The sequence below is a fragment of the Falco naumanni genome, chromosome 2, assembly GCF_017639655.2.
Source record: "Falco naumanni isolate bFalNau1 chromosome 2, bFalNau1.pat, whole genome shotgun sequence".
NCBI lineage: Eukaryota > Metazoa > Chordata > Aves > Falconiformes > Falconidae > Falco > Falco naumanni.
The window spans coordinates 173,871-184,919 of NC_054055.1; the positions used below are offsets into that span (position 1 = coordinate 173,871).

General features: G+C 60.5%; 3 protein-coding genes across 3 annotated transcripts; 2 read left to right on the plus strand and 1 right to left on the minus strand.

Moving 5' to 3' along the window:
• Window positions 1-5,089: 5,089 nt before the first annotated feature.
• Window positions 5,090-8,806, plus strand: LOC121083682. Its single transcript, XM_040584308.1, has 3 exons — window positions 5,090-5,974; window positions 7,516-7,554; window positions 7,655-8,806. Exon 3 carries the CDS (start codon window positions 7,766-7,768, stop codon window positions 8,804-8,806), a length of 1,041 nt encoding a protein of 346 aa, XP_040440242.1. The 5' UTR covers window positions 5,090-5,974; window positions 7,516-7,554; window positions 7,655-7,765.
• Window positions 5,968-7,374, plus strand: ART1 (ADP-ribosyltransferase 1). The gene has a single exon (XM_040584309.1). The coding sequence runs from the start codon at window positions 6,347-6,349 to the stop codon at window positions 7,148-7,150; it is 804 nt and encodes a 267-aa protein (XP_040440243.1). The 5' UTR covers window positions 5,968-6,346; the 3' UTR covers window positions 7,151-7,374.
• An 8-nt stretch (window positions 8,807-8,814) lies between the features above and the next one.
• LOC121083684 (interleukin 18 binding protein) lies at window positions 8,815-10,170 on the minus strand. The gene is made up of 4 exons (XM_040584311.1): window positions 10,105-10,170; window positions 9,857-9,922; window positions 9,440-9,569; window positions 8,815-9,270 (listed from the first exon to the last, which is right to left on the minus strand). The coding sequence occupies exons 2-4, from the start codon at window positions 9,879-9,881 to the stop codon at window positions 9,057-9,059; spliced, it is 369 nt and encodes a 122-aa protein (XP_040440245.1). The 5' UTR covers window positions 9,882-9,922; window positions 10,105-10,170; the 3' UTR covers window positions 8,815-9,056.
• Between the last annotated feature and the right edge of the window lie 879 nt (window positions 10,171-11,049).

The window sequence follows — 11,049 nt, forward strand, 5'->3', positions numbered from 1 at the left end:
GATAAGAACAATTTAATAGGTAAAGCAAAAGCCGCACACTCAAGCAAAGCAAAGCAAGGAATTCATTCCCCACTTCCCATGGGCAGGAATGTGTTCGGCCATCCCCAGGGCAGCAGGGCTCCATCACGCGTAATGGTTACTCAGGAAGACAAACACCATAATGCCAAATGTGCCGTCCCCCCCACCTTCTTCTTCCCCCAGTTTATATACTCAGCGTGACATCATATGGTACGGAACATCCCTTTGGCTAGTTTGGGTCACCTGTCCTGGCCGTGCCCCCTCCCAGTTTCCCATCCCCTCCAGCTCTCTCGCTGAGAAACTGAAAAGTCCTTGACTTAGTATAAACATTGTCACTTCCTGGCATTACAAAGGCAGGGACCTGTGTCTCTTTGTCCCTTCTGAGGTGTGTCCTCCAGAAAAGCTTGCAGTGTTATAAGCCGGTAACTTTCAATAGCTGAGAGAGCAGAAGGGAAAAGATGCGCTCCTTGCCTTTCTTCTGCTTGGTTTTTGAACAAGGGAAGGGAGCAGGACTGTTGCCCTGCAGCTTGTCACTCCAGTAAGAGACTCCTTAATTCTCAGAAGCCCAGCAGAAGGGCTTAATGGATGGCTTTGGAAAAGGGCCAAAGGAGCAGATGGCGGGCTGCCTTACCCTTCCTGTGCAGTAGTCTGCTGGCCCCAGTTTTACAGTCTTGTCTCCTCCAAGGTTAGTTCAGATTCCCTGGGAGCTCTGGTTTTGTAAGCATCTGATTCTGTCTTTGGGAGTGCAGCAGGGCCTGGAGTCAGTAAGAGCCAGGATAGTTGCTGGGCGAAAACGGCAGGGATCTGTTCTTCCCAGTTCCCCCTGTGGGCTGCAGCAGTTCAGCTAGCTGGACCACGCAGCGGTGTGAGAAGAACTGAGCCCTTTAAGTGATGATGCATTCTGTTCCCCTCCAATGGGGAAGATCTCCACGTTTCATTTCAGTAGTTCAGCCTCGCAGCAGCTGTAATCTCCCAGAGGAGATACCATGGGGCTGTTCCCATCAGTTCTTGCCAGCTCTTCCCTCGGTTACATTGAAGAGGGGCAGTCCCTGAGAGTGCTGGGAGCTCAAATGTACAGCAGCAGAGCACCAAGGACTTGTGATTGTCACTGGGTCTTCCCAAAGGCTTGCAATTATAGTTTAATTTAGGCAGCTTTTTTTAATTTTAATCTAGGCAGTTTCTCGATGGGTAGTTTTTCCATCACACGTGGGATCTCCAGGTGTAACCCTGGTGCCGGAAAACCCCGACAACTACACATATGCCGAATAAATGTTCGCAGCTCTGGGGCACACCAGGTTTCTATTGGGTGCCACAGTAACGATTTGCAACTCATTTTTCATGAACAATTCCTTAGGGGAGTATTCTCATGGGGTAGGGGATTTATTACCCACGTTTCAACTCTATTATCTGGAATGTTTAAGGACCACGTTCGTTTAACGTTTAAGGGACGACGCTATGAAAGTGCTCGATTATGAAAGAGCGATTATGGTGGACGTACCTCTTTTGTTACGAATTTGAATATGCCAACTCGGGCATAACGGGACGTTATATTCATGGTGTATGGGTTCACCATGGGGTCTCGATACATACTGGATCCCCCCTTTCCAAGGGGTCCGGGTCCCCTGCTCAATAGGCAGCTTGTAGAGTTAGCGACCACGGCTCTCTTGGGTCATCAGCAGTTAGGAAACCCCTGGCCCCCAGTACCCTTGGGCCTCGTCTTCCAACAGCAGGACTCGATAGCCTCCTGTCAGTGATACTCTCCAGACATACTCTGTCTCAGTTTCTTGAGCTAACCTGGTGTATTTTTCCTGGAACTTCGACACTTTGGCTGCCGAGTGCGGCACCGTCCGGATAGTAACGTGTGGGGCTTCCCCACCTTGGCTGCTGTCGGTGGTCTCAGCTTAATCACCGGCCTCATTACAACTTCCTCATTCTTGGGGTAAAATATTTCTCGGTCCATTTCCAACTCCTTAGACAAGTACAAAGGTCTTGGGCCCTGTTTCTCGGCCAGCCGTGCCAGTCTTGTAAATCCCAGCAGACTATCCAGAACAGAATTAAGATCTGTCTGATCAGGAGATTCTTGTCCCCCTTCCTCTCGTTCGGACCGTGAAGTTTGTTCTCCGTCCAATGCATCTGAGAGAGCGTGTGGAGTCGCTGAGTGCTGTTACGTTCAGCACTTAGCTGGCTCTGCAGGGTTTTGATTTGTTCTTGCAAGGGTTTAACCATTTCATCATGAGTTTGTTTAATCAGGCGCCTCTCCTTCTGGGCCGCCACTCGTGCGGCTCCCAACACAGCACGCACCGTGGCTTTTCCTGGTCACGCTTCTCGTTCCTTCCTAAGTGGTGTCATCCTATCTGCTACAGCTTTTGAATCGTGCCAGCTAACATGGCCCCGTGCCATCCCTGGTGAGGAAAGGCACGCCTTACAGTCCTTCAACTTTTCAGTAACAGGGGAGCAGTCAAGCACCGGCATTTCCCAGGCAGCCATGGCTTGCCAGTGCTCAAACCTCTCCCGGCTTACGCGGAGAGGTCGCTTCCCTGCTCTCCCTGCCCACCCTCGCCGGGTGGAGCATCACCGTCACTTAGGACCTTCCAACACTGAGGGGATCCTGTCCATGACGCCAGTTTATATGTCACATCCCACCTACGGGAAGGGGAGAGTGACTGAGCTTCGCAAATCCCTTCAGTGTGGATTAAGGCAAAATAACACTCAAGGTCCGTACGTGAACATGCATTTTAATGGAACAAACGTTCAGTGAACGCTGACCCTTTCACAATTATACCCCCCTAAGCTATGTGGCTTCATGAGAAATTGACATAGGCCTCATCTTACTTAACAACTTTAAGAGAAATAAAAGAGAGAGAGAGGGAGGGAGGGAGATCACCAGTCCTGCACCCAGCGTCAGACCTGCCAATGGGGGTATTCGGTGCAGAGAGCACTTCAGAGGCTTGTACCTGCTCCTACTTACTGGCCCCCCCCCTGGGCTTCCGGAACCGCCTCTCTCCCCAGCTCCAGGCGTGCTGGAGACACCCGTCAGTCAAGGGAAGGGACACCAGACCCCACCTCCCCGTGACTGCCTGTTGCTGCCTCTGGAACCTTCTCTCGCAGCGTGGCCCTGGCTCACAGCACAGTCAGTTGGGCCACATCCCTTACGGTGGCCAGCAGCTCAAAGCCCCACATCAGGGCTGCTGTGGGGTGTCACCCGTTTGTGGGGTGCTCAGTGCCGGGGTTGCTCGCTGCTCTGCTCCTCCGCCCGGGCTCTCGCCACGCTCCTCCGGTGCTTTGACTTCTTCCCTCAGCCCTGCAGGACCCCCAGCAGCTGGGTGAGGAGGTGAGAGCAGCTCCCAGCCCCACGACGTGTCCGGGATATCGAGCGCTGAATAAAATCAAGTACATGGTTGGTACCTGAACAGTTAGGTTCGGTTACAGGCATTTTGGTACGCCCTGGTAAGCGCTTTGTAAAGCACCAGCAAGTCGTTTGTTTAAAGAATGAACTTAAAGAAGAAAGTAGCACCATGCAATGAATGAGCTGGCTGGAAGCTTACCACAAGAAATGAGCTCAGCAAAACTAAGCACTAACTAGGGGAAAGGTAATTGCGACCCCGGGAGATGGCAACCACCAACTCATTGACCACTGACTCAAGAGACGCCCCTGGCCCAAAGAGAAGCAGAGGCTGAGCATGCGGACTAGTTAACATAAAAACTGAGAGACTTGGTTAGCAAATAGGAAAACGAGTCATAAATACTGAGAGAAATATGTAACTTGTCACCAGTGAAGGCTGATGTCTTGGTTTGCCAAACTGTATCAACAGCATAAAGTTCCGACAGCCGGGGAGCTAGGCGTTTGTGGGTTACCACCCAGTGCCCTGCTTTGCACAAACTGGAACGCAGGGATAGAAATACCTCGACTCGGTGTGTGAATTGGCGCTGCGCACCGGTCACCGAACTCGCTACGGCACAAAAGCCCAGCAGGTGCCACAGCTCCCCCCCAGGCACCGTCCTGCCCAGCCGTGCCCTGGGGCTGCCTGGCCACGTGCCCGGCCCACGGGTGCCCGGTGATGTGGGCTCTGCCAGGCTGCTTGTGCCTGGCTCCACGGGGATGGTGCTGGCCAGGCCCGTGGAGCTGCTTCTGTGTGGCCCCGTGGGGCATCTCCTCGTCACCTCCATTGGGCTCCTGCTCCGCAGGAACAGGCCATCCCCATGGGCCAAAAGACAAGCTGGCGGAGAAGAGGACTGGCCTGGCTGTACAGAGAGCTTTGGCTGAAAGTCAGGGAAAACAGAGGAGAGTTTCTGACCTTGGGAAGAAGGGCAGGACACTCAGGAGGACCACAAAGATGCCGTGAAATTATGCAGGTGGGAAATCAGAAGGGCCAAAGCTCATGGCTTGGACAGGCGTACTCTACTCTGGGTTAAAAGCTGGCTGGCTGGCTGAGCCCAAAGCGTGGTGGGGAATGGAGTCACATCCCGCTGGCGGCCGGGCACACCGGCTGCTCCCCAGGGCTTCCTGCTGGGGCCGGTTCTGTTTAATATCAACGATCTGGCCAAGGGGATCAAGTGTTCCCTCGGTCACTTTGCAGATGACACCGAGCTGGGGGCAGTGTGACCTGCTGGGGGGCAGGGGGCTCTGCAGGGGGTCTGGGCAGGCCGGGCCGAGGGGCCGAGGCCAGTTGTATGAGGCCCAACGGGGCCAAGTGCCGGGCCCTGCCCGTGGGTCACACCAGCCCCCCACAGCGCTGCGGGCTGGGGGCAGGGGGCTGGGAACTGCCCGGCGGGGAAGGGCCTGGGGGGGCTGGTCGGCAGCCGGCTGGGCATGAGCCCCCCGTGTGCCCAGGTGGCCACGGCGGCCAGCAGCGCCCTGGCCGGTGTCAGCAGCAGCGTGGCCAGCAGGGCCAGGCAGTGCCCGTCCCCCTGTGCTGGGCCCTGGTGCGGCCGCCCCTCGAGCCCTGGGCTCAGCGTTGGGCCCCTCACCCCCAGACAGACCCGGAGGGGCTGGAGCGTGTCCAGAGCCGGGCAGGGGCTGGGGAAGGGGCTGGGGGAGCTGGGGGGGCTCAGCCCGGAGAACAGGGGGCTCAGGGGGGCCCTTCTGGCTCCCTACAGCTGCCTGGCAGGAGGCTGCAGCGAGGGGGGTCGGTCTCTGCTCCCAAGGAACCAGCGGCAGGACAGGAGGGAACGGCCTCCAGCCGCACCAGGGCAGGTTCAGGGTGGGCACTGGGAGAAATGTCTTCCCCGACAGGGTGGCCAAGCGCTGGCACAGGCTGCCCGGGGACGGGGTGCAGGCACCGTCCGTGGGGGGGTTCAAAATACACGAAGATGTGGCGCTTGGGGACATGGTTCAGTGGTAGCACTGGCAGTGCTGGGTTAACGGATGGACATGATTATCTTAAAGGTCTTTTCCAACCCGAACAATTATATGATTCTGTGATTTCTGCCTTCTAACCCCCTCCAAAGTCCATGGGTTGTGGACAGGGGCTGACCCACCATGGATGCCCCCACCAGTGCCACTGATACCTCCATGCCATCTGAGCCACAACCTGCCCCATCCTCAGCCACATGATGAAGGGGGGTCAGTGCAAGAATGGTGTCCCAGGTTGGTGGGGCTGGATCCGTGTTAGCTCCTGCAGGAAAAGGCAAAGCCCCCGAGGGGATGGCACTTGCACCAAGTTAAAGCAAAGGCAACTTTTCCTGTGGGGATTTCCTGACTGTCCCCTGTAGCCACGCTGCAAGGCAGGAAGGGGCAGCAGCTGCTGTGGGTACTCAACACAGGGACGGTAAAAATAACAGGAAGAACGGAGGTGGGGGCCAGGTCTGGGCCCAAGGGATCCCAGCCAGGGCTGCTATATAAAGAAAGATCAGCTGCCTCTCGCCTCTCCGGCCAGCAGCGGGTGGGCTCCGAGGGGCTGGGTGCTGCAGGAGCCGAGGAACAGCACCCCGACCCCACGTCCACCACAGGGAGCAGGTAATGCTTCTCGCTGGGGCTCCTGAGGGGTTTGCTCCTGGTGAGCGACACTGCGGGCTGCGGGGCCATGCTTCCAGGTGCTGGGGCCGCCCACCCGTTGGCAGGGTTGAATGCAAGGAACAGGACTGGGGTCTCAGCCGGGGCTGAGACGTGTGCCACGTGGGGTGCCCCTGGCTGGGGATGCAACAGGGGGTGCTTTCCACCAGCCTGCCTTGCTTCTCTCAGCAGCCCCCTCCCATGTCCTGCCACCCTCCCCAAGCTGATCCTGCTCTCACTCCCCCACCTCCCCAGCTGCTTGCGGAGGAACTGGCTGCTTCCCTGCCCGTGACACTGTGACATCTAGGGGCTTCTCTCAGGGCGGCTCTGCCCACCATGGAGCATCTGGTGCTGGGCTTGGTGCTGCTGGCTGGGAAACTGGCTGCTGGCAGCCCCTTGCACCAGCAAGACCTCAACCCTGTCAAGGAGGTGGCGCTGGACATGGCCCCCACCTCCTTTGATGACCGGTACCAGGGCTGCAGCCACATGATGGAGGAGGAGCTGCAGGAGCTCAACCGCACTGAGTTTGCCAACAACAGCATCTACGCCAAGGCCTGGACCGTTGCCACTGCTGAATGGCGGAGCCGGCGGGGACGTGCTCCTCAGACACGAGCACTGACACCAGCGCAGGCGATTGCCCTACTGGCATATACGGAACAGGGTCCCCTGCACCAGGCGTTCAACACAGCTGTTCGCAAGGCTGGGCACTCCCGCAGGGAATACCTGGGTGCCTTCCAGTTCAAGGTGCTGCACTTCCTCCTGAGCGAGGCCCTGTGCACTCTGCGGGATGCCCAGCCCCATCACTGCCACCACGTTTACCGGGGCATCCATGGCATACGCTTCACTGCCCAGCGCCACCAATCCATCCGCTTCGGCCACTTCACCTCCACCTCCCTCCAGAATGAGAGCACCCTGCCCTTTGGCCGGGACACCTTCTTTTCAGTGGAGACCTGCTACGGTGTCCCCATCAGGGACTTCTCCTTCTTCCCTGAGGAGGAAGAGGTCCTCATCCCACCCTTCGAGACCTTCCAGGTCATCGACATCACCCATGATGGGGACAGAGCCCTCATCCAGCTCCGCTCCCAGGGTGCACTGAGCACCTACAACTGCGAGTTGGTGAAAGGTGATGTCCCTGTGTGATGGTCCCTCCCTGCCACTGGGGTGCAGGGGGCAGGGGGTGGCCCCTTCCCACCAGCTTTAAGGGGAAAGGGGGCTCTTGATCATGGGGAGGGCAACATGGGGAGCTGGCCTTCGGGTGTGCGCCCTTGCACATCTCCCATATACTCTCCCCCAGATTTCACAGCAGGGACCCTCAGCAGCAAAGCATGGCACAGCACAGCATGGCATGGTGAAGGACAGCATGGCACACATGGCATGGCACAGCATGGCAGGGTGAAGGACAGCATGGCACACATGGCATGGCACAGCATGGCAGGGTCAGGGTGGGGAGTGGTGCAATGTGGAGCCTGCAGCAGCCATGCAGACAGAGTTGGTTTCTTTGACAGAGAAGAGATGCAAGAGCCAGCCGTGCATCTTCAGCGCAGGTGAGCCAACAGCCCCCACTGCAGCCGGGGAGGGTGGCACCCTGCTGGGCCCCCTGCCTCTCCTCGGCTGCCCCTGACTCCCCCTCTCTGGCACCCTCAGGCTGCAGCATCCCCGGGGACCCCCGACACCTCTGGGAGCTCCTCCTGGCAGCCACAGTCCTGGCAGTCGCTGGTGGCCTCTGAGCTGCCAGGCCACCGCTGCCACCACACCATGGCGAGGGAAAGGGGTCAGGAATGGGAGCCACCAGCTTCACTGAGATGGCAGGATGGGATGGGACACCAGGAGGGGCCGGGGGCATGGAGATGGTCCCACTGCAGGGTCCTGCAAGGCCACCTGTGCCCAGCTCGGCCCTGCCATGGTGTCACCAGCATTGGGATGTGCTGGCAGCCCCGGGACACCAGTCAAGCCTTGATGAGGCCTTTTGCAGAGCTGCAGCTGGGGCTTTTGGATGCAGCTGAGTGTGGGGTCTGCAAGGGGCTGCCCCAGGGATGGGGGCCAGCACTGATGGGAACTGGGGGGATGCAACAGAGCTGCTTTTGGAGGTGCCTCTGCCTGGCTGGCTGCTTAGCTGCTTGCCATTCCCTGACTCCCAGAGGAATAAAGACTTGCTGTGGGACCATGGTGTCCCTGGGGGTTTCCTGGGGGCAGCTCATGGGGGCTGCAGACGGGGTCTTCTCCAGCTCCTCCACATTTCCAGCCCTCCCACACCCAGAGCATCCCTACAGAGAGATGCACACACCCCAGGTCCTGCTCGATGCGTCCAGCAGGGGATGTCTCCTCCCGGGGTCTGTTCCCCTGACTTGTCCCACAGCTGCCTGCAGCTCAGGGTGGTCGTTGCCCCCACCAGCACCCAAGGGAGCACAATGGGGGCTGGCACTGGCCACGCCAGCCCCAGTGCCCATGAGAAGAGCCCTGCCAGGACAAGATGGGTGGGAGGCTGCCCCATGGAGCAGCACATGGGGCTCAGCAATGCCATGCCAGGGGAGAGCCCCAAGCCTCCTGGGTACAGAGGAGGGATATGAGGGCTCTGTGCCCCAGGGCTCCCCACTCCCTTCAGCAGAGGGCACAACCATGGGGCTGGGCATCCCTAGGGCAGGACCAGGGCCGTCTGTGGCTCTCCAACCCCTCACCAGGCAGCAAGGGCGTCAGGGATGGATCCTGCCCTCTGTGGGCACTCAAGCCATCCCCTCCTCCTCACCCCACGGGTGCCCTCTGCACCCAGGAGCAGCCCCATCCCCAGGACACAGGTGACACCGGGCAGCCTTGATGTGCTTTAATAAACCTCGGGGTCCCACAGCCAGCTATGGGCAGGTCCCTGGGCTGTCCTGGGCAGCACTCCTAGCTCCGTGAAGGGCAGCAGGAGCCCCGCGCATAGAGAAGCCGGTGCACGTGGGGCCATGCAGATCCTGTAGCAGGGCACGGAGACAGGCCTCCATGGAGGTGTCACATCCCCACGCAGCAGCGCAAGGCTATCAGAGCAGGGACCCACACCATGGGGTGCTCACCCATCAGGAGTTGCTCCCTGTTCCCAGCCCAGTCCCCCACTCTTGGTAGGGGCTGGTGCTGGTGCCGGGGGCAGCCACTGCACCTCCCTGGTATCAACGCCGAGGGGGCTGAGCACCACGCAGGTGAAGTTGGTGTGCAGGTGCCACACGCTGAAGGAGATGAAGTGCAGGTCACGGTGCAGGACCACCCCTGAACCCTGTGGCTCCTCCCTGCAGACCCAGGGTGGGCACATCAGTGCCAATCCCTGGCTCTGTGACACCCCCTCAAGGCTGGGGGACCCTGAGTCCCTGTCCTGGCTGAGGCTGCTCCTCCCTGCCAGTCCCAGAGCAGTCCCAGGCAGCCCTGCTGACCCTCAGGACCCACTGGTCATGTACTCACAGCACCATCCCTTCACGCACGGCCCCATCCGGGTGCAGTTTCTCCACGAAGGAGCTGTTCCCCAGCCAGTAGAGCAGCGTGAGCTCGGGGAGGCCACTCGCTGCCTCACATGAAATAGTCACGTTCTCGCCTGGAGCCGGAGAGGTACATGGAGTCAGAGGGGCTGCGAGGGCCCCCAGTGCCCCCTGGGCCAGGCTGCCTCTGACCACAGGCATGGCCCACCCCCTCCTTCCCCCAAAGGGGAATGTCCTCCACCTCACCAGCACCCCGAAATCTCAGCTGCAGGTGGAGGACGCACCTCGCATGTCTGCTGGGGCCGGTGCAGGAGCTGACCCCCGTGCCTCCCCCAGGGTGGGGGTCCCACTGCAGCACCCCCCATCCTCAGGCCACCCTTGCCATGGCCCCAGGGTCACTCACCTGGGTGGGGGGGCTCTGCTGGCATCCGCAGGACAGTGATTCTGGGGGGCTGCAGGGCCACAGCACCTGAGGGAGCAGAGTGGGGTGAGGTGGGGGGACAAGAGCTGCCCCTCAAGACCCCACATCTCTGAAGTGGGCAGGAAGGCATGGTCCTACAGAGGAGACAGGGGCACAGGCCTCTTGGGGTGGCACAGAGCCCAGAGCTGGCTCTGCCCCCTGCCCCAGCCCCCTCAGCAGCCCCCACTTACCTGTGCAGCAGGAGGCCAGGGCCCAGCAGAGCAGGGGCAGGAGGAGCTGGGCAGGGCGGGGGGGTGTCCCTGTGGGCAGAGGTGGGGCTCAGTGCTGGGCATGCCGGGATGCTCCCCCCAAGCCTGGGATAGCTCCCCCCAGCATCACCCCCGCAGCATCCCCCTCAGCTTCCCTGGAACTGGTCACGGTATCCCACCCCAGCACCTCCCAAGCCTGGGATACTCCCGTCCCCCCAGCACCCCCCGAGGTGGCCATGGACCCCTCAACGGCCCCCTCCAGACCCGCAACGGGCCCCCCTAAGTCCTAGGCATCGGGCTGGATCCCCCTCCCGGGGCCCCCCAAGTCCCGGCTGGCGACCCCCCGGGGTGCCCCGACCCCCCCGCCCGGTCCCGCAGCAGCCGTACGGGCGGGGCACGGCGCAGCCATGGGACAGCGGCGCTCGGAGCAGCGGCGCTTTATGGGGCGGCCCGAGGGGCGGCGGGCGGGAGCGCCGTGACTCACCGGGACCGGGACCCGCACCCGCCCACGGGCCCCGTGCCCTGCTCCACCTCCCGCCTTTTCCCCAGCCCCCCGGTGCCCCCAGGACATGCCCAGTGTTACCGTGTCCCACACCTCCCTGTGCCCCAGCACAGCACCCCATGCCCCCTGTAGCCCGGTACAGGACCCCCTGCCTCCCTCTGCCTCCCCACGCTGCGCCCCGTGTCCCCCAGGAGCCCAGGCCGTGCCCTGTGCACACCATCCATCTCCCTCTGTCTGCTGTCCCACCTCCCTCCACCTCCCGTGTCCCCATGTCCTGTGCGCCCCGGTACAGCACCCCATGCCTCACTACGTCCCCTCCATACTCCTTCCCATGTCCCCCGTGTCCTTTGTCCTTCATGCCCTGTGCCCCACACCCCCTGTGCCTGGCTGTACACATCCCACAGCCACTCCATGACCAGCCTCGC